The 23,055-nt window shown below is 39.1% G+C and overlaps 2 protein-coding genes across 2 annotated transcripts in view; both read left to right on the forward strand.

Moving 5' to 3' along the window:
• Positions 1–1,703: 1,703 nt before the first annotated feature.
• LOC140953379 (mitochondrial sodium/calcium exchanger protein-like) lies at positions 1,704–18,236 on the forward strand. Its single transcript, XM_073402863.1, has 17 exons — positions 1,704–2,026; positions 3,859–4,014; positions 4,645–4,697; positions 4,887–4,944; positions 5,794–5,908; positions 6,323–6,490; positions 7,373–7,462; positions 8,890–9,054; positions 10,399–10,482; positions 11,145–11,305; positions 13,049–13,181; positions 13,604–13,725; positions 14,383–14,460; positions 14,875–14,950; positions 15,587–15,667; positions 16,186–16,250; positions 17,201–18,236. Exons 1-17 carry the CDS (start codon positions 1,796–1,798, stop codon positions 17,381–17,383), a joined length of 2,019 nt encoding a protein of 672 aa, XP_073258964.1. The 5' UTR covers positions 1,704–1,795; the 3' UTR covers positions 17,384–18,236.
• Positions 18,237–20,405: 2,169 nt separating this feature from the next.
• LOC140952796 (uncharacterized protein C22orf15-like) overlaps positions 20,406–23,055 on the forward strand; it is a 4,121-nt gene continuing 1,471 nt past the window's right edge. The window contains exons 1-3 of the mRNA XM_073402243.1: positions 20,406–20,532; positions 20,621–20,707; positions 22,536–22,652. Coding sequence (XP_073258344.1) covers positions 20,505–20,532; positions 20,621–20,707; positions 22,536–22,652 — 232 coding nt within the window. The 5' untranslated portion in view covers positions 20,406–20,504. The remainder of the gene's footprint in view (positions 20,533–20,620; positions 20,708–22,535; positions 22,653–23,055) is intronic.

Raw genomic sequence — 23,055 nt, forward strand, 5'->3', positions numbered from 1 at the left:
TTGCGAAAAAAAGCATAAAATATTCCGGGAGTGGAACCTTTCTCGTGAACTCTGTGATGCCGATAACCAACTCTTCTCACAAGAGCCAACTGGCCGAGGAGCTACAATAGTCTTTACTTGTTTCATTTATTTCCGGGGTTCAGATAGTTGTTTACAACCTACAACGTTATGAGGGCGGAATATGATATTTCGGTTTTCAGGTCGTTTCAGTATCAGGAAGCAGTAACAATATAAAGCAAAGAACCGCCCGCAAAAGAAAATCTGATTTCAGCTACGTAAATAGGTTCTTTTGTTATGGAAATCTGAGGCTGAATTTACCACCTCTTATACTATGGACATATTTTAGCGTACAATTATAGCTTCTCGATCGAGTCTGTCCGAAACTAAATTCAGAGAAGATATCTCTCTCTGCGCGATTGATTGGAGTAGAGAGTATCCGGTAAGCTCCAATATGACTCAGATCTTGACATCTCGACCATAATTTCCATGAAAATTGCATCCCGGCGCTTTTCATCACATCGGCTATTACCTATGCCAAACAGTTTTAGCGGAGCTCTCGCCCGCTGCGAAACACCGAGGGTAAGAAAATTTGGTTCAGTATTTGCATCCAGGAAATTTTCGTCCGAATGTACGTCCACCCGTTCATGTAAGGGAAAGTTCATTTAATATGACAAGGGGGGGGGGATGAAGATATTGAGGGGGGGCTCCGAAAATTTTTAGACACCCGAAGGGGGGGCTCTGAAAAAATTGTTGCGCTAGGAGGCGGGGCTCCGAAATTTGTATACGTCAAAACCAACACATGACATCATCATACAGATCGGATGGTTTTCAACTCAACAATTTAATGACCTGTGCAACTCAGCTATATCACGTGGTTTACAGATATAACAAATGTAGTCTCAGTAATTATTACACTCTTGTTCATCCCAAAAATGCTTTAGAAAATTGTATCACAACTGTATCTCAAGTTTGTCATAGTATAAACCATTGAAGACAATAACGGTAAATATATTTAATACAGTCTAGCGATCTTTTTTCAGGGGAGCAAAGGAATTGAAGGAGGAGGGGGGGGGGCTCTGAAATTTTTTCGACTACCAAGGAGGGGGCTCCTAAAAAATTGAACCGCCAGCGAGGGGGGCTGCTAAAATTTCAAGCTTCGAGTTTCAATATCTTCATCCCCCGCCCCCCTTGTCATATTAAATGAACTTTCCCTAAGCCGAGGTGAAATTTTGCGTTTCGGCGATAAATCGCATAACCCAAACTTTTAGAGAGAAAAATTTAACAACAACAAAGCTGAGTCTTTCTTTCGAATAAATAATATGTCTACATTGACGAAAGAGCTAGATCAAGAGGTATAAAAAAGCTAAATCTAATTCATTTTCACACATAAATTTAAAGACTGGACCCGGCATTGTTGAGGACCCGAGTCGGAAGGTGTAGCTAGAGACCGCACTAACAGGGTAGAGGAAAATAATGTTGAGATATGATGATGCCAAATGACAATATTTATTTTCTTGACAGCTCCCTTTTTACCCTGGGACATTTTGTTATTTCCCTGAATCCCGCGCGGTTCAAAAATCCCGAACCCTACCCAGGAAAGCCCCGGATCACAGACATACTGGCCAATATAGGTAGCCAGTATACAAAGGTATTTTGTGCTAAAATTACTGAACTTTCGAAAGTAAACTTCCGCACGTAAACTATACCGTACTGATGATAATGCACCTTTGCGGCAGAACGTACAATACATGGTTTAATCATCTCTCCTCCGACGACCCTCCAACTTCATAGCGTGATGGAAGAGCGACCTACGTCGAAGATTTTTGTCACTGCTGTTTTGGCGCTCTGTCTCGTTGGCTTGCATGTATCTGATGTATCGTTGCGAGAACAACAAGCGGAAAAGACATTGGATCACAATAGCCGTAATCGACAGAATCGAAAGCTTTTACAGTACAACACGAGCATGTATTCAAATCAGCGGGCGTCGTCGAAACCGAGACATGAACTACAACATGCCCTAACTGAGGTACGTAACAAGAAGTAGCTGTTACTTAACACTTCCTGTTTTTTTCATTTTACTTTGTATGCACCAAGGAGGGTCTTCCACTCGCTAAAACTGAAACAGTAGGAACCTTAAATGGACGAAATTGTGTCAGATTGAAGGATTTATTATCTATTTTTGTACATATTATCTTACATTTGAAAGTAGCTTTGTAATTCAGCCTCAGTCATATGTACGTTGTTTTGCTGCGATGAGTTTCTTTCAATGCACTTGCTCATTTTTTCCTGAATTCCACTCATGGGTTCAGTTCAGTCTGGCAGGAGAAACAATATTTGAAGGGGACATGAGGAGAGGCAGGGAGGAAGTAGTCACTTATGCAGCGTTTTTTGTGTCGTCGTATTGCGTGAAAATCGCCACAAAAATGGCTGCGTAGGAGGAGGGAGGAAGAGTTACGTAATGCACATGATGATTGAGTGAACTGCATATTATCAAATAATGTGGTCGGTCAGACCCCTTGGAAGTTTGTGCATGCGGCCGTTTTTGTTTCAATTTTCACGCAACGTGAAGACAAAAAAAAGTGCTGTGTAGGACTCACTACTCCCTCCCTACTACTCCTCCTGCTCCCTTCAAATATGGTTGGTTACTCCTTCACCAGACTAAAAGGTCGTATTGGAAATGAAAAAAATTTGAACAAGTGTAAAATAAGAGTAGCCCATAACCCTGACCACATTCCATTTAAAGTTCCTAAAATTTGTTTAGAACCTCCAGTAAAATTCATCTTCAAAAATTAGAGGTGGTCCACAGGGGTAGGGGTCCATGGACTGGAGGTCCATGTTTTGTATACATCCATTACAAAGCATGGGAACATGCATTGTGACTGGTTTATCCTTACACTGCTGCTTCCAAATCCGACAATTTGGTTTTCGCTAGATCATCAATTACAGAGTCATAAGCAGAGTCGGAAGAAAATGGAAACATTCTGATTCCTCTGACTTTGACCCAATGCGCTTATGACTCTACTTATGACTCCAATTTTTGATTTTCACAAGGTCATAAGTAATTGATATCTAATTTGGATTGACCTGTACACATCAGATATCGACTTATACACATCATATATTTTTCATAGTTTATGGGGTTTATACTTTTCTCTTTTTTCCTCTTTTAACCTAAATAAAACTGTAATATTATTTAATCAAAGGGCAAGTAATTAGTTTAACTATATCCTGCCCTCTCCATTTATTCTTGTAACCGGATATTTAATTCTACAAATAGCATCTTTAATTCTTCAATCTTGTAATACAACATAAATGGCTTGTAAAATAAATAAATGGAGGAAAAAATAAACAAACATAAACAAACAAGTATGAGGTAATGTGGCAACAGTAACATTATATGAGATATAAGGGTGAACCTATTAACACTTGAATACACACCTGTTTTACCTGTGCAAACCAGTTAAAACTGGAACAATGTAACAGAAAAGTGGAATCATTTTGTTATTGTTCAATCAAACTTTTATTACAAGCCAATGTTCACAGCTCAGTTATCTAAAAGCGTAAAGCGTAACAGTATACACTCTTCGAACTGGAACAAGACTACAGTTAACCACATGTAACAAAAATACAGTGTTCTCTGTTTTCACTGTCACACCATCAAAAATAAAAATCAAAACCACTCAGTAGAAAAAGTCCAGAATCTGATGAAAGCAGATAATATACAGTATACATTTATGATTGATTTTAGAACACTCAAGTTAAATCTCCTGTAATCAAGCTGTTTAGAAGCTGTCCAAAAATATTTGATGATAACGAAAAAAGTGTATTAAGTAATAAATTGCATTTTTTTAACTGCAGGATTGTTCTAAACTGCGAAACTTAAACAGCTCAGAGGAGCGTTGTCACTTTATCAAGTCAACTGAGAGTTGTCAAATGGATGATGGGTTTATTCAGTACTTACAGATTCCATACTGTTCATTTCATGGCCCTGTTGCCTTGGCGTTTTTCTTTCTGGTAGGTAAATAGAATAAAGATGGACTAGTGGAGCCATATGATTGCTAAGTAGTGGGAGGCAAGAATTGTTGAGGGACAGAATTGCAGGCTACAGAAGGAAGTAATTCTCATATGTGGTTGTTAAATTTAACAACCACAATCACAATATGAGAATTACTTTGTTAAATGGGGATTTATAAAAGATTAGTAAATAAAATTAATGTACACCAGTCTTCAGATTTTCAAGTGGAACACCATAACTACTCAGAAGAGTTTTAGTCGTTGTCATCTAACACTTTTAAATTATAATGATACTACTTTTAATTTTACCATGAGTGTAATATATTTAGCCATTAAATTTCTCTTTCACTGTCCATTTATTTCAAATCACTGTTCCTTTCATATTCTGGCTAACCATGCTATACCAAATATGAACCAAGATAACCCACACTCAGTTATGAAAAACCATAATACTTCTATGCGCTTTGTGACTGGACAACAATTAAACAGCTTATTATGTTATATTTTGCAAAGCTTCCACAAATAATAATCATTCCTATCTATATGTTGATCCTTCTAGTCATTGTAGCTAGAGGTCCAGCTAGACTTTATTTTGAACAACTACTAACAGTTTTTAATGTACATATTTAGTCTCTTTGGTTGGTATTTCTCTTCATCATTCTGGGATTGACAGCTGATGACTAGTAAGTTTATCATGAAGAGATTATTGCGTCTTGAATATCTTATCTTGCATGAAGTATTTTGAAATTATATTAAAATCAATATCAGCATGCATGGTATTTAAGTTAAGTTTCTCCAGACCAATTTGGAATGTGTATTAATCTGTTTATTTTTTATTTATGTGCATTTAATTATCTCTTTGATGTTAATAGCTTCTGTCCTTCCCTGATGGTGATCTCAAAGACACTTAGAATCAGTGAGAATATTGCAGTATCCTTTATATAGTTTGCAGAATGTTGACCTTTATAATCTTCTTTATTGGTGCTCTGTCCAATGTTGTTATGGAGTTGGTTGTCTTTAATCCATGGTAAAGCCAAATATGAAACAAAATTGTCTTGTACAGTAATATATGCAAAAAGGGGGTGATAAAATATTGCTGAGCCTTTTTTCAGAAATCAGGTTAAGTAAACCCAAAAAAATGATCACTGTAAAATTATGTAAAAGGTGTGCCCACAGTAAGTTCTCCATATGAAGTTGCCAATCTCAGCTGTTGAAGCAACAGAAATCAGTGCTTTCAGTTAAAAAGAAAAACAAAGTGTAATGCATGTCTGATCTCAAAGGAGTCCTTATGTTAGTGCCTGAACCCCCTCCCCCCCCCCCACCCCCCTTATGCTCTGTCACTCTGGATACACTTCTACGTTTTTGTCCCATATATATGGTGATACCCCTAAATAATTGTTCACTCCCTTCTAGCACAATTGCTAGATTCCTTCTCTTCATCCCTTCTATACATCCACACCTACACATCTGTGTTGTAAATGTTTAGAATGGGACTACATTATACTGATGATTACAACTCCTGTTTTGACGAACGGAAGACTATATTAACTTTTTGTCACTATTAAAAATGTAGCTGAAACAAGGTCACACTTCATGGAAAGAGAAACTTAATGAGCACCGCCCTCAATTAAGCATCCTCCCTGCAATAAATGCCCCCCCCCCCCCCCCCCCCTCACCAAGCCTTTAGCTGTATTTTTAAATAAGTGCCCGGGCGCTTCTTCAAGGAAATACGGTATCTTCTTTTTTTCACTTTGAGTTCCTTGACTGTAGTGTAACTAGGGAGTGACATTTTTAGCCTATGGCAATGGTGCTCCTGATATTTTTAGTGCTTTGGCAGCTCTCTCTCATGCCAAGAGCTCGAGTGCAGTTCAGCTTGGAATGCAAGCCCTCTTTGGTAATAAATTTATCCAGTAAACCTTAATTTTATGTGTTGGAAGTTCATTACAATTACGTTTTTACAGGAGCTGTGTCAGAACATTTATCAAAATTTAGACATTGGGAACTGCCACCAAACTGAGTGGAATATAAAAATAATAACTGCTTAAAACATGAAAAAATGTATAAACAACGCAGAAACTACGAAAGGAGGCACGGATGGACAAACTCAAAGCATTTGTGGTTTTTGAAAACTTGTTAGCCTAACAGTTTTTCAAAGTTTTTCGTTGTTGTTGTTGACAACAAGTAAGTGGCAGTTTATAGTATTCCCTGATGAAAGGATTGTAATCAAAATAACAGGTTTTGAGTCCTGTTTTGGTGGCTTTTAACTAACCTTAATCATCATAAATCCACATCTCCCCCCTTTTTTTAGGTGCTGGTATGTTTGTCACAACAGTTGTGGTTGGTGTAATATCCTTTGTGTCGACTGTGACTTTGGCATCTCGTCCATTCACAAGAGATGTGTTGTTCTACTTGGGAGCTATGTCCTGGGTGTTTATCACCCTTTACAAGGAAAACATTACCGTGGGAGAGGCAATAGGTAACATGGCTAAATAAATTCACAATATTATTATAAAGCTTCAAGATAGAACATACGGACTTTTGTGCTCCAAGTTAGCTAAACAGACTTTTAAAGCACCGAGAAATTCATTTAGACATTTCAACATGTTAAGAAAGATTCGGTCGTTGGGTGCCACTGGTTAGTAATCGTAAAGTTCCGAAAGTAACGACCCTCGTTACTTTCGGATTTAGCAGCCTTCTCCCGATCGCTACTTTGGGGAGGCCGTAACTTTCGGGCAGATAAAACGTGTACCGTTCAAGGGCCGTACGAAGTTACAGAAATAATATCGCGACAAATGTGAAAACTTCCACACTTTTTATTTAGAAAAATCTATTTCATGTTATTGCTTTTTAAATAGAAATTCCAAAAAAATGTTCTATTACGGTATGGGTATTCACAGACGAAAGGAAGACATTTTAAAAAAATGTAATGTACCTTTAGAGTTATATGTCAAATGATCATTATAACCGTTAGAAATCAATCTCGGATGAGTTTAGTAAAGCTTGTTGTATCTATTATTTCCTTTATTTCTAGCAAAAAGGAAAATTACTTTTTAGGGCCCCTACTTTCAGGGGGTCGTTATTTTAGGTGGTCGCTAATTTTGGTATTTGCTAACATCTGTGAAATAGTTTATCGCTACTTTCGGAACTTTACGTAGCACAAAATGTTAGAATGAGTTAAACGAGTTACTGCAAATAATAGATGATTGCATGAAAGGCAGGTATGTGGAATAAATATCAAATCTTTGTTTCACAAGTGACCACAGCATTAGTCAGTGATTAGTAAGTGAAATGTCGATCTTCCTTCTGAAGTTTGGATTTACTTACGGCCACTTCTGACTTACATTTCTATTGCGCACAGGTTTTATAGTATTTTACGTGGCTTACGTTCTTCTTGTTATCGTTGGCCGCTTTATCTACCAACGCTGGAAGAGGAAAATAGGAGCAATTGGTGAGTTTCTCTTTATTTTAATGTAGTATTTTAAATTCATTCACAATGCCACCTTTGCAAGACACTCCTCTTACGAAACAAAGTCTTTCAGCAAGACAGTCTACTTGTAAGTTGAAGTTAAATATGATACATATATCACTTTTAAAAATAAGTGAGATGTGAGGATGCTTTTAAGACCGGGCCCGTCCACACGAATCCGAACAGTTTTGAAACCATATATCTGTTTGACTTATTCGTGTGGACGGGGCCCTAGACACCTCTGGAGAGCGGTTTCAAAACAATGCGGTTTCGGTCAGCGGATTCACTGCGATTCGTGTGGACGGAAGATGTAGCCTAAAATTGCCTATAATGTAAGGGTCAAGCTAGACATTCTCATTGCCCGTTTCCGGTTTCTGCTGGTTATTTGACCCGTCGAGAAACGGACTCGCGACTTACGTCGCTGGCATTCGCTCGCTCTGCTAGTGTCCCTCGCACCTTCAGCGCTCACGCAGTCGACTTGTGGCAAGTCTAGGGTAAAGCCGGTACTGGCCGTTTTGTGATTTGACCCCGGTGAATCCTTGTCCGTTGTACCGCTTACGATGTCAGTAGTGTTTAAGGTTATTGACAACTTTAACACTGAAATTGTTAAGGGGCATGGGATCCTTCAAGCAATACACCCAGTGAGCACAGTTTAGTCAAACAGGCCAAAAAATGTACAAAGAGTCCTGTTACATAGACTAGAAAATTAGAATAAAAATCTTGGTTCCCTACACATCTGTCAGCTTCCTTTGTAATATTTTCACAATCAAATGGGTTGTTGAGAAAACATTTCGCACTGAAATGAAGCCCAGTAAATGATCAGCTAGAGAAAAACAACAGAAGAGGACAGAAAGCAAAAGGTAACATTCTAGCTACTTTTTGTCGGTAACATTCGAAAGCGTAGTGCAGTTTTGGTTCATTTTTGGCCCAATATAGTGACCAGAAAACGGTTTGGCTAGCTTCACACGGCGTTTTACGGCATTGGCTCAACGGGTGGATGAGTTAGTTGTTCAAATTAAAACTGGTAACTTAATCATCGAAGATGATGATGTTGATGTGGGTGATGGCGATGATGTTGATGTCGATGTTGATTTTGATGGTGATGTGATGACGATGATGATGATGATGATGATGATGATTATGATGATGATGTTAGTAAATTTTACCTTACTAGATCGTAATCAATTTGTCATTTTGTGCTACCGCTTAAAGTAGGACTTATTGATTTGCATTTCTTTCCTATACACATTAGAGCAAAAATATCTCTTTTTGTTTTACACCGTATTTGCTTTTTAAATGTACAATAAGAGTAAATTCCCTAATAAAGCAAAGATTTATATTGATAAACAAAAAATAACAACATTAATGTGTAGTTATATAATTATGGTTTTGGATACCTTAATTGACAGACCGGTTTCTAGAGAGTGGTGATCATGTTGGAGTAAGACACATGAGACATGCAGCTGGAGAAAGCTCTGAGTCACTTATTGTTCCAGTCAATACCAATTCTGTTTCGTGTGATGTGAGCCCTGAGCAAAGCTTGAGCGCAGAGAATCTGGATCATACTTTGTCAGGTATTGAATTAATCATTTTAGGGAACTTAAGATCCGACCGTGGACGGCAATGGCAACTGAAAAGGACGTCAAAAAAGTAATAGGTTTTATAAGCAAATAGACTACGAGCAGTCTCTCATAGTTTCTTGGTCTGTCGAGCAAAACGCCCGAGACACGCAAATGACCACGCGCGTGACTGAAGGCGCGAGTCGGGAGAGTCCTCGTTTTTCGCGTCTCGCGGCTTCGCCGCTCAACGCTCGCGTGCGCGTGCACTCCCCTTACTAAATCTGAAGAAAAAGAGAGGCTGCTCGCAGTCTAATAAACAAAACAACAGCTTCGCACTTGCATCACACGTTTATTGTGCATTTCTTTAGTGCACTGCACGACTTCGACGTAAAAATGTCTACTTTCACGTTTTATGGAGGAAGTAAACAAGCGACGACAAAATTCTTCTTTCTCTTTGTGAACTTTGATATTTTTCCTAGGGATTCAGCTTCAGTAAAGTTCTCCTACGTTTCAGAAATTAAGTGAGTTGGAATAATCGCGATGGAGATTGAAAGAGAGCGAATTTGCAACACGCAAAAAATGTTCCCTTACTTAAATCAAGAATGATTAGCGATTAAATGTTCCCTTACTTAAATCAAGAACGATTATATAAAAGAAGATGCCGGTACTTTGTCTTTGACATGTATGTATGAGAGTGACAATAATATGAATAAAGATCTTAATCATGGGAAGATCTGGGTTTTTTACTCCTTTGTAGCAATTTAGCATGTACAATAAACACTTCAGCAACCAGAACAAATTTAAAATCCTGTCATAATTATTCCAACCATTATGTTCTCTTCCTTTTCATATAGGTTGTTATTTCAAATATTTTTCCCTCTAAATATTAGTTTACTACCTAAGATTGTGACTGAAGCTCATTCTAATGTAAAGAAAAAGAAAACGTTGCTTTGAAGCATTATGCAGTCATGGTCAAGTACACCCCTTTGGAACGTTCGAGTCTAATTTCCAGTCTGATTTGCTAGTCGGTATTATTTTTTCCCATTTATTCATCATCAATTCATCATCAAAGTTCATATGGGTTGTGGTGCTTTACTGCATAGTGCACATTTTCCCCCGGGCGCTCTATCATTTTATGAACCAAAAGAAACCCTGGTTCACGCACTCTTGCGTCTTGTTCAACTTAAAAATTGTTGTTTTTCATGTTTACGTGTTCCTACCGATTGCGTTCACCACACAGTTTAACCCACATTACATTTCGCTTCTGCCGCGCCACGGCCGGATTAATTGAAGTAAACATTTGCTTGATGGTTCTATGCTTATTTTTAATAACAGAACTGGTTTTATTTTGTTCCTTAGATGCTATGTTTGCTACAGAAAACACACTATTTGCTCCCGCTATTCACCATATTCCTAAGCAAGAGAGAATGAGCATTATCTCAGGTAAGAGCGCTACCCGTCTTTCACCAATCAGACTGATCAATCACTCACCTTTATCAGGGGCATGCACCTAACGACGTTTTTCTGTAAACTATTAAACGGTTCGAAGGAGCAAATATTGCATAGAAATTTAGTGTAAAGCTCGAGAAAAAATTTCTGAATAACCGTTCTATTCGTCTAAGATATTCGGAATTTTTCTACTAATTTACTTATTTTCTGAGGTTGACTTTATCACATTTTCGCATGAGCAAGATTTGCATGGGATTATTGTTAAAAAGAATATTTCCAACCGAAAATTAACTTGCCGTTCTAACTCCCTTTCTTTTTATAGTTATTGATTTGAAAGCCTGCTTGGCTTGAACATTCGTAGCCTGAGAAAACAGCCGATATCTTCTGATTGGTTAAAGCAAATTTTTCAACCAATCAGAAGCACTACCCAAATCTGGGAAGTAAGGCGTCATTAGTATGGAATTTCTGCGCTCGTTTCTCAGACGTCATTTCGTGGGAAAACCAGGGGTGCGTCGCGAAATGCCGGCTGTTTTCTTAGACTAGAGCATTCGAACGTACACAATGCAAGGAGGGAGTGGCCAATCTCCATCCTCAAGAAAGTCAGCTGTCCTCGTTGTTCACAGCTGACAGTGATGTATTTTATTTCATTGAAAAATAAACTGTTTCTTCAACTTGGCTTTTAGCTGAAAGATCCCCTCTCTTGGCCAGAAAACAAAAGATCAGTGAGTGGCAAAAGTTCCTGCAAGGACTGGAACCTTTTGATAGAGAAGAATGGAATCAAAGTGGCAATCTCTGGAGGGTTTTTATTGTATGTAAGGTAAGAATATTGTCACGTTTCTCCGTCTCTTTCTTCTTACAAGCTTGTGTATTTTGTCTGTCTGCACTCTTCCTCCTTGTTTGCCGACACTGAGCGCCAATTTTCATGTAATTCGGAGTTCTATTATGTTTTAATCAATCGGTTAAGAAATCAGGTTCGCGAGGACACAGTCGAACGATTTAGCTGCATTCTTTAGTTGTCAGCAATCTAATATAATTCTTGTTCCCTGTATGGAAATACCGTAAAATACCGTAAACCTCCGCTTATAACTCCCCCCCAAGTCATAGGCCCATCTACCTGTACACAAAAAAATACATTCGTTTATAAGCCCCCTCCCCACGCCCCTCTAGCTTTTACTGAAATGATTTCGATTTTTTACGACGTTTTCAAGCTTAAAAGAGAGAGTAAATTTCAAAGTGTATTTTGATAAGCACTACTACCTACGTAGCTTATTTTGAAACGCTTTTTTTAGTCCGGTCATAAGCCCTCCTGCATATAAGCTTATCCGTTTATAACAAGAGACTATAAAGGGGACAGAGAGGCCATCCCCCATATACACCCTATTCCATAGGTAATTCGTCTCGAGTTATTTTTAGAATCGGGATAAAGTTACCTCGCGCGAGGCGTGGATGTTTCGTGGAGGTTTCGCGTGACCAAACGCCGTGCAAAACATGTCGGGCGAGAGGCAATGAAAGCGTAAAAAGATCGAGAGCATTCCTGAATATTGAAGCGAAATGGGTCGACGCTCACCTGGGAAAAAGGAATCGCTGGACTCTTTGACAACCCGTGAAATCAGTTTAACTCGAAGTTGTCGTAACCTCAGTGCTTTAATAAAATGAGAAATTTCGCCGGTCTATTGAAACCGGTCGTTTGTACAATTTAGGGAGTTTAAGATCCAATGACGCGGACGACAACTAGAACATCAAAAAAACAATAGGTTTAATTAGCAAAAAAACAACTTCGCACGTGCAACACACTTTTTTGTTCATTTCTTTCCCGTTTTTGCACGACTACGACGTGAAAATGCCTAATTTCGCGTTTTATGGAGGACGTAAATAAGCAACGACGAAATTTTATTTCTCTTTCTGAGCTTGAATATGGTCCCTTGAAATTCAGCTTTAGGAGGGTTCGCCTACAGTTGACAAAGTAGGTGGGTAGGAATAATCGCTATAAAGACTGAAAAAATAAACATCAAACCAGAAATTGCTCTCTTCAAACTGTATATTATAAATGATCCTGAGAGAATATTCAGTGTGTTAAGGATTTCCCTGCTCTACTGTTAGCTCTATACAAGAGAGGAAGGGCGATTCTTTTTTAATTTCGGTTTCGCTGACACAGCTTTCGCAGAAATCTCGCTGTAGTCGTTTTCGTCGACAAAAGGAATAGCAAAATTGCTCTCCGCGTCTTCCCCCACTTTGTTCTGCGTCATTTCGTGAAGGACGCGTGGCTCTCAGCGTGGGTCATCCACGCGGAACACATTCGCGCTATGTGATTGGCTGTTGTCTAATCCCCCTTGAGATTTGTGGTGTTAAAAATAACTCGAGACGAATTACCTATGGAATAGGGTGTATATGGGGGATGGCCTCTCTGTCCCCTTTATAGTCTCTTGGTTTATAAGCCCTCCTACACCCCTTTACGAAGTTGTAGAAGCCCAGGACTTGTAAGCGAAAGTTTACGGTGGTATCTTCAAATTAAGAGCACCACAGAATGTTTTAAGATAACAAGTTTGTGTATTGTCCGCAGGTTCCTGCTGTACTTTTTCTAAATCTGACCATTCCAGTGGTAGACTATGATAAAAAAGATCATAATTGGAACAAGTGGTTAAACGTATTACAATGCTTAACGATGCCAGTATTTGCTGTTGTCGCAACAAAAGGTTGGTAGACGTTGCTCATAAGGAAAGATATTAATAGACTCCTTCAAGACTTTTTTTTCAACCTTTGACTTGCAGCAGTTAGGGAAAATTTGTCAGCACAACTGGAAACAGCGGTTTAACATTACTATACTTGCCAAGTTTGAACGTGATAGGTCTTAATAGTTGCAAACATTTACAGACGCACGTTTGTATGGTGGGGGGCAAATGTGTTTCTCCACCATACAAACGTCTGTTTCTGGCGTGGCTCTTTATCTGCAGAATTACAATTACACGGCTCTTTTGTTTATATTTTACTTTAAATGAACAAATCCTTGAAAAGTAAGTAAATTACTGTAACTTTTCAGGGGTTGATTTGTTGGAGAAGCAGAGGCCAAGTTAGTGTATGTTAATCCTGACCCTACTCGGTTTCTTGTTATCCTCAGTTAGTGGTGTTATGATTGGTGGAAGGTTTCCTGTTTGGGCGTTGGCACTGTGTGGTGGACTTCTACTTGCTGTCATTGTTGCCATGACAACTAGGAGTGACAGACGGCCATCTGGCCACTTTGTAAGTATCTTCAGCCCCAAACAGCTTTCACGAATAAAATTGAATTCCTCTTGAAGCGGTAGGAAATGCCCCAGCGCGGCTGAGAAATTGCCTGTAAAATGAACTCGCAGAGTTGTACAAGCAAACATTGAAAGGTTTATTGGTTTTAGAACCTCCTATTAAAATTTCCAGACGCAGTTTAGTAAGCTTTGACAGTATGTACTGTGGACTTGTGGACTTTTCAGTCTTTACTAGTACTTTCACTTCATTAGCAACATCGAGGTTAATTAACCCTCATTGGCCTCTGAAAAATTTTTCCCTTATCCTGAAATAAGGCAAAACATAGCTCGTCAATTTGATTTGATTTTACTTGTTTCAGATTGTGGTGAATTAAAATCGGACGCAGGATATGCCGTGACAGCCGCCTTTTGGTTTAGTGTTACACGATGTGCCATTTGCAATAAGATTATGCACTCAAATCGAGCGATACAATACACACTGTACGTAATGTCTGTAAGAGCTGTAAAAGAAAGTGAATTCAAAGTTTTACTTCGTAAGAACATGTACTCTGCGATAAAAAATATCGCGGGCATCATAAGAATGGAAGGGATTGTAATTTCAAGAAGTTACAATTACCTTCCTGGCAGAAATCGTAAAGTGCTTGTTTTGTCTTTTTAGCTGTTCGCTTACTTGGCATTCATTGTATCAGTTATCTGGATCTACACGACAGCGAACGAGATTGTGAACTTACTGCAGGTGAAGTTGCATAATTAACCCTTAAAGCGTTAACAATGATCCGCCCTGCATCATTTTCTCCTAGTAATATCTATGGGTCATAAAATATTTTGGTCACGAGAATTAAGGAATCGATCAGATAAGATGAATTTAGTTGACACTCTAACAACCTCTCGCCATTACTTCTATAGGAAGTGTTTATCAGGGTGTAAAGGGTTGAAACATTGTAATCGCGAATAATAGTCACGTGACATAGGTGTATACTTCATCTCTTAAACTTGCTCATGAAGATGATTTTAAGTACAACCTGGGTTTCCCTTTCATTGTTCTTGAAACATAATACCCCGACCAAAGTACCCAGCTAGTAACTAACAACTTAGCCGCGAGACGGGAGTTAGATTGAAGGATGCGTCGCATGTTATGTTTGTTTTTCAGACCTTTGGTATCGTGTCCGGTATGAGTGATGCTATTCTTGGCCTGACTTTTCTAGCCTGGGGGAACAGCATCGGTGGTAAGTTTCTTGCCTTAAATAACTAACAACTTAACTTGTTACTTGTGGAGGCGTTTTGCGGTTAACACCAGTCGAACTCCCGATCTGGAGGTCCGGGGTTCAAGCCTCGCCCTCGCGTTGTTTCATTAGACAAGGAACTTTACTCATCTTTGCCTCTGTTCACCCAGGTATATAAATGGGTAGCGGCGACATCCCATCGACATTACCTGGGGATAACCCTGCGATGGACCAGCATCCCGTCCAGGGAAGAGTAGCAATACTCCTAGGCATACTTCATGTTAAGGAGACCGGGATAAGCTCCGGCCAAGGGACTTGCAAAATATGCTTGCTATAACGAAGTTTCGTTATATCGAGGTTCTTTTTCGTTTATTTTACTTTCCCTGGGGTGAGAAATTTGTCTTTACAACGTGGACTTTGTTATAGAGTTTCGTTAAATCGAGGTTCCACTGTATTGGTGTTTGCCTGAATAACGTTACCTTTCCAACTGGATTTGTCCACCCTCTTGGCTGTACTGTACAATAGTTTTGCCAAAGAGGTTTCGTTTTGGGTCAGTAACACTACACCCCAGTCAGTACCATTCTCGAACGTGTGTGTGAACGTGAGTGTTTTTAACTATTATTTTGGTTAATTCCTCAGATTTAGTATCCAACACGACCATGGCGAGACAGGGATTTTCTCGTATGGGTGTATCAGCTTGTTTTGGAGGTCCTTTGCTTAGTATCCTTTAAAAAAAAAGCGAGAGAACGACAAAAAGGAACTTTCGACTTGCTCACTAGTCGACATTTGAGCGACGAATTCACGAAAGCGAGCGACGACATTAGGCTCTTCATAGCCAATAAATCATGGACTAACTGACAGACGACCAATAACATCGCGACTTAATTGACCACTCCAGAAAACACCATAACATACCATAATGCTGTTTGTTTGTCAACCCAATATTTTGCATAAGCATTGTTTTCAGTTTCTCTTGGGGCCATTTTAACTCCCAAGAGAAACTGAAGACAATGCTTATGCAAAATTTTGGGTTGACAAACAAAGAGCATTATGGTATGTTATGGTATTTTCTGGAGTGGTTAATTGATCAATCAGGTCAATAACCAGAGTTAAACACGATCAACTGACGTGGTACGACTCACTTTGCCTCTAAATTGCCGCACACATAAAGTAACGTCAAATCGGACGTTTTTGTGTATGATTACTCCTCAGTTGTAATAGTTCTTAACTCCCTGTAGATATGCTATTAGGTATCGGTATCTCCTGTACATACCTCACCATATCACGTGGACATGCAATACCGGTAAGTAGCTCATGTTTGTTCATTGGATAATTTATTTATTAAAAAAAGATAAAGTTATACAGTATCGTATGCCCCGCAAATAGCTATCAAGCTGATCTATTTCAATAATGCATATTTATCTCGGTTTCGTATACATACTACTGCGGAAAAATTTAATGCTGACGTTTGGACGTAACCGGCTAAAACGACTGAGCCCTCGACACACAAAAAAAACAGTACGTGCAAGTCACTTTTCTAGTCCCCGTACGGAGTCTTTCCAGGCCTTCTGGGTCAATGCATTTCGGTGACGTGTCGCTCAGACCACGTGACCCGAAATGAATAGGCCGCGCGGAAATACTGAGGCCTAGGGGCTAGGCAAGCAAGCCACTAAGGAAGGCAACAATGGGCGACAAAATTAGTTGAGACATATAACCTACAAGGTTATTTATCACCTTTAGCCGACACTATCTGTTAGCAAAAGAGAAAAAGAAGGCTCTCCCTCCCTCAGTCCCTTTAAAAAATGATGTGCAGCTGTTTAAGCTACATGTTAGAAACATCATTAAACAACCCGACTTTGAATGGGAAGTCGAAGGGATCCAGATTGTTATGTTCTTTGAAATATACCAGCCCTATTTGACGACAATTTTTGCTGCCCATTGAAGTTACAAGAAAAGTCTTGAACAGTTGTGCTGTCTCAGTTTTGTCTACTTTCTGCGCCGAAAGTGTCTTTAGTGTTTTTAAACAACAATTTATTCAAACGCCCATTTGCACAATGAGGAGATCTGTCTACAACTACCAGAATCCTTCAGAATTCATATTTTTGTGCAAATTGATCCTGTTATTGTTTAAATATTGAATTTAAATAAGAAAGCAAACATTATGAACTCAAATGAAGACATTTTGAAATGACATTTGTATCTAGTTCAATAATTTATGTAACAGCAATCTTCTTTTGTTCTTTCTCTATCCAGTTACATCACAACTATAATCAGTACATAATCTCCGCGGGATTCCTCGCCACCAGTCTTAGCTCGTCCGCCATCATGATTCCTTTGATGGGTTTCAAAGTACCCCGGATGTATGGCGTATATCTCATACTCTTGTATATAGCTTACTTAACTACTTCTATTGTAGCTCAAATTAAGCATTTTTGATGTAGAATATAATTCCATTCTACAGTAAACTAAGGTATATAAAATAAGATACTTAAAACTGTTATCTTAGGGCGAAGAGTCAGGCCTGGCAGACCAGACCACTCAACTTGACATTGTCGAAATTTCGCCAAACTTATCACTGGTTTGCATACTATTTATGAATAGACGGATCTAGTTAAATAGGCCTGACTTATTGGAATTCTCTCTTGGAGTTGACTGGTATGACCGGGCATGTCTGATAAGTGTTTAGCGCCTTAAGAAAGATGCGATAAGTGTTATATTTGTTCCTTTAAATTAATATTTTTATGCCCACAGTGGTGAATGGAAGTGCTATGAAATGGTATTGAACAATAATGTAAACAATTGTTATTTAAAGTTATGATATTTTAAAATTATTCTTATCGTGGCCTAATGCCGCGAACTTTTTCTAACTAAGTTTTTAGTTTTTAGGTCAAAAAAACATTTAATCTTGTTCCCTTTTTCCCATTGTTTTCTTCAGCAAATGGCAGAAGTTTTATAGTCTAAATGAACATTGTAATTTAGTTGTAAAAATAAGTCTTTTTTAAAGACGGGTTCAATTTTCGTCAATTTAGTCTCGGAATTCCTCAAACTGGAACAGATTTTTTAATGCTTTGAATGTTTGACAATTCACAAAATGCAACTTAAGGAATGTATTGGTGTCTAATGGTATTGTACACAAACATTTGTTTTTATTGACATGAGCGACCACCAAGTCTTGACATTGTGGGTGGTCAAGCCTTACGAGAGGCTTGCCTTTAGTTAGAACTAGTTAACCTCAGGTGTTCCACTGAACCTATTAAGTTATAGTAGTTGCAGTACGGTGTTTTCTAGTTGTCACAGACTGCTTTCCATGGGGTAGGATGAGGTATAAGGCTGAAAGAATGTAGTTTGGGCGGGGGAGGAGGGGGGGGAGCGTTAATCCGTTCCACAATTCGAGTGCTCAAGAACTCGTCAAAAGACCTTGGCTAAGTTGGTCGAAGCCGGCCAGTTAGTGATTAACCTGGGTTAACTGCTAACCGGGTATATCAGTTACTGCAAGTTACTGTCAACTTAAATCAATTTTAAACAGTTAAAGAGTTTGAAGAGAGTAAGGGGGGAAAGCAAGCTGCCAAAAAAAGGCAAAAGGTCGTACTAATTTTGTCAGCAAGCCAGTCGAACACGCTCAATAAGTTGTCTATTTTTTTATCACAGAAAAAGAGAGGCTGCGCGCCTGGTCCTCTGTAAATGAAAGGCACTCGTTCTAAACGTACATCTTAAAGTATTTTTTATCAAGAAAATGAAAAACAATGTATTTTTTCATGCATAATTAAAAGTTTAAACAATTTTAAATTTGTAACCATGTCTTGTTTAAAAGTGTCCTACGGAGTCGATATTTTTCAGGCTGGGGAGGGTTGCCTGACCAGACAAATAACAGCTGCATAGGAGTAAAGCCAGCGAACAAGGGTCCTCGGCAGAGGGTGTGCCATAAACAGACGGACATACCCCGACAGATAAACGGCTTTTATTTTCGCCTAAAAAGCTGAAACAGGATTGTCTCTTAGAAATGTACTTTTCAGATTAAGGTGATCGAGATCGCAGTTTAAGCCTTAGTGAAAACTACAAAATAAAGGTCAACCTGTTACGTTCATCTTCCCGCACATCTACTAGAAAGGGCCTATGATTTATGTAATGGTTCTTTACGACCACTTGCTGTTGGTCCAAAAACTTTTTGGGGAAAATCCATAGCCGGACTGTTGATTACTTGGTTGAATTCAAAAACATAATCTGTGCATTTCTTTCTGTGAAAACTTAAGACCGTTCAGTCTCCCTCATCTCTGGATTGGGCAAATAGTAGGGCCATTTATACGAGAAAAAATAAGACGCGAACTTTCCGTATAAACAGCACATTTGGTCTAAAATAAGACGCGGCTTAGGTAAGACGCGTCTTATTAGATAAGACATGCTCGTATAAATGGTACAGTTGGCGTCTTATTTAAGACGCGTCTTATGTTAGACGCGTCTTATTTTTCCTCGTATAAATGGCCCTATTGTTTCCTTCGTTTTGTTCGTCATAGCCTGAGAATACAGTAGTCCCTCCTCGTTTCTTGCCATGGGGAGACGTTTCGTGAAATGTCCCTGGCGGAAAAGAGCGTACCCTGCTAGCAGAGTCGCTTCGATCTTTCCTAGATCTAGGAAAGATTGAGTCTGCTAGCAGGGAAAAGGGGCAAGGATAGACGACTTTATTCGCCGTCTACTTTCGTAGTACAGTGGAACCTCTCCGTATAACAGACGATTTTCTTTATCCCATGTGATAGTAAAATATATGGAAAAGTAACTCGATATAACGAAACCTCGCTATAGCGAACCAATTTTGCCAGTCCCTTGGCACTTCGTTATATCGAGGTTCCACTGTAAATAAATTCAAAGAATCTGAGATTGAGAATCTTATTTGGATTCTACTGAAAAACGTGCCCTCAGATGGACTGACGCCAGAGCCGATCGGCTCCTGCGGCATAATCTGAATCTAGTTTCCAATCCCTTTTACTCGAGAGGCACTTCAGATTATTCTGAACGAAAATTAAGAGTACTAGATCGTGCTTCCGGATTGATTGATTGATTGACTAAAAGAAGCGATTAAACTAAAAAGGTGTCCTGCTAAGAGAAATAAGCACTTTGTACAAGCAGTTTGCTTTCACCTCCCTTGCTGAATCAGCTAAAGGCTTGAGTGGGTTTAAAGGCCGTTTGAAAGTTGTAGACCTTGCCTGCGACTAAAGCCTGCGACATGAATGATAGTTTATGGTTTATACAAAACGAGGAAAATGTATGCGTTTGGACAGTATATTTCCCAGACGGGCAACACGCTGCTTCCGTCCCAGCAGCAAGTTTATTGACGAAATATTAACAAAATCGCTTTAAACAAAGCTTTTATTATCACTTTCATTGAAGCTCAAGTTCATTAAAATGCGTTCAAGCAAGAGATTCTTTGAGCGACTTTAATTGTTAAGCCAATTTAAAACCGACCTCGTTCCTATGGGATTAAAAAAGCGGCGAATAAACTTGTTATCACTTCGTTACCCGAACCAAAAGCTACGTACAAAAGCGGAAAAATAGTCTTCATGATATGTCTTTCATAACCGTCAAGTTTGGAGGTACGTTTTTGAGATCCAACTGCGATTTATTTGATGTAAGTTTATTGTAAAGCTTGAAGAAGTTTGTCTTAATTGCTTTTCGATGCAGATAACGAAGAAGAATTGTTTAATCCAAACTGCGTGACGGTAAACTTGCTGGACAACCTAAGAAGACGTTGTGGATGTCAAAAGGGAGGTTGGTTTATTTTCCGTGTGTTTACACAATATTAGTTCTATTTTGCCAGGGTATTTTGTAGTTCTAATACACACATATAATGAGGTGTAAATCGGCGTTGCTCGAGTATTAAATCAATGTTAAATAAATTTGTGTTTACATCAGAATACTTGGAAACAGTGTGTGTGCGGCCGATCAGTCTGTAAAACTGTCTGTAGCCTGAATTAGCCTAAGGCAAGTTTCGGGGTTTGAACGGATAGGAATTTCGCTTTGACTAACTGCATCTACTGTGCATAAGGTCTTGCAGACTTAGTTCTTTGTTTTTGGCGGCATAAAATCAATGACAAAAGAAATGGTAACAACTGAAGTGGAGTATAAAAGTTTACTGCCCACAGTACAGTGTAACAACAGCACCCAACTCGAACTCGAAGGACAGGTCTCAATCCCATGATATCTCGACCCCTATTGTCTAACCGTTTATCATGCCGTTATCATGCCATCTCTGGCTCTGTTTCCTTATATTTAATCATTATTCTCGCTGTATTAAATGAACACTTTATTAGTGTCCGTGATGTAGACAGCCCGTGACATAACCTTGTCATATAAACAAACAATGCAGTAGTTGTCCCTTCCGTAGTACTGTCAGTTGTGTGTTTAATAGCAAGCCGGAACTGCCTGAATGTTTGATGACAAGTTGGCTCACTGTTTATTCTCGGCCGTCCGTTCTAGTTTTAAGTGTTTACTTCACCAACATGCTGCTTTGACTTAACTGGTCCATCGTGAAGGCACCCCTTTCAAAGGATAAAACGAATAAAAATTTGCCCCGTATCTTTTTAAAGTCCTGTCAGTAGAAACATTTAAGCCAGGAATGTCCAGAATGTGCAGCACTAACGTTTACAAAAGTCGGTTGAGTTTGATCGTCCGGGTGAACGTAGTCCTGACAGTGACTGACGTTTCGACAACCTGTGCGGTAGTCATCATAGAGTCTTACTTTTGAAATGACTCCTGGGTTCAAACCTTTCACACTGACGTTTACGTATGGTAAACATTTTCCCAAGTTAGCCTGAACATCTTCTTACATAAATGTTAATTAGCACAAATTTAGGCTATTTAGGTTCGTAAATTGGTTCTTGTTTTCTGACGACAAAAAAAAAACAGTACATTGTAGCTGAGAATATTTAGTGGTATTCAGCTCATTCCTTATACTAGGTAACACCTGTAAACCGTTACAGTTGCAGCAGAGCCGTAGCTAGCGGGGGGGCGGGGGGCAAGGGCAGGAGGGGTAGCTGCCCCCATGGACCAATTGAGCCAGAAAAATCAAGTCTGTGGATGGATTTGTTTTGATTGTAGTGACTTGCAATTATTTGCTATTTTTATGGCCGAGAAATTAAGGCACCTATGTCTCCAACGAGGATCCTGGACGTTGACTGAATTGTAAAGAATGAGTGTACAGAATTCTTTTATAGATTTTAGAAAATAACAACCTGTTTCAAATTTTAGGGTAAACAGGTTTTTGTGTAGAGGAGGCCTAACTGGCAATTTAATTGGCCCAACAGGTTCTTAAAAACCAGGGTCTTTTATAGATAGTCGCAGGTTTTTACTGTATTTCATGTGCGCCGACTGCCGATCGAGGATTGCTTTAATTTCCTTCAGTTTGACCGCTCTCCACAACAATCATAATTGTCTCCATCCATTTACTGAATTACTGTTAAGTCAAAATAAACAAGAATTGTATAATTGTCACCCTGCTCTTCATGTAATCTCTATATATTGCTTTAACGTACATATATTTTTATGTTACTCTTTCAAGATTAATTGCGTGTTTGATTTGTGCTTCTTTGCTTTATAGTAACTTTGGATTTGTCTGATGAAGACGGCGACATTAAAAATCTGCATGAATTTCCCACTCAATACGCTCACAGATTCCTCAAGGGAAGAGAAGTTTTTGTGCTCGTTAAGGTTGAAAGTAAGTTCCATTGAAGTGGCATAAATGCCCTGCGATTTTCGTCCCACAAACATTTTAAATCAGCAGCATTCTAGCGCTTTAATGGGTAAACTCAGAGTATGTTGCAGAAAGTTAAAACCCTCACCACAAAATAACATTCACTTTGAACTCACACCGCTCTCGCTGGAAAGAAAACCAAAGCCTTCAATGTTTAACTTTTGTAGTCGCCGATAAAAACAGGAAGTAGCCCCGCCTAGACAGGGAAAGTGTCCCCGGCCTCTGCTCTGATCTGTGGTACGAGGCAAAAAGCTAAGGGAGCGCAGTTTGCGAACAGCAAGCGGCTAGAGGCCAAGCCGCTTTACGGCCTGCCTTTATGTCCGCTATCGTTCGTTCGGTCTATTCCCCGCCCGGTATTGCCCAGCTT

The sequence above is a fragment of the Porites lutea genome, chromosome 11 (assembly GCF_958299795.1).
Source record: "Porites lutea chromosome 11, jaPorLute2.1, whole genome shotgun sequence".
Taxonomy (NCBI): domain Eukaryota; kingdom Metazoa; phylum Cnidaria; class Anthozoa; order Scleractinia; family Poritidae; genus Porites; species Porites lutea.

What these genes read in the sequence shown, in the direction of transcription:
- LOC140953379 (XM_073402863.1), top strand. Translation starts at nt 1,796, where the DNA reads ATGGAAGAGCGACCTACGTCGAAGATTTTTGTCACTGCTGTTTTGGCG. An exon ending in TGGAATGCAAGCCCTCTTTG is followed by an intron (nt 5,909 to 6,322) that starts GTAATAAATTTA and finishes CCCTTTTTTTAG; the next exon opens with GTGCTGGTATGTTTGTCACA. An exon ending in AGATTGTGAACTTACTGCAG is followed by an intron (nt 14,461 to 14,874) that starts GTGAAGTTGCAT and finishes TTTGTTTTTCAG; the next exon opens with ACCTTTGGTATCGTGTCCGG.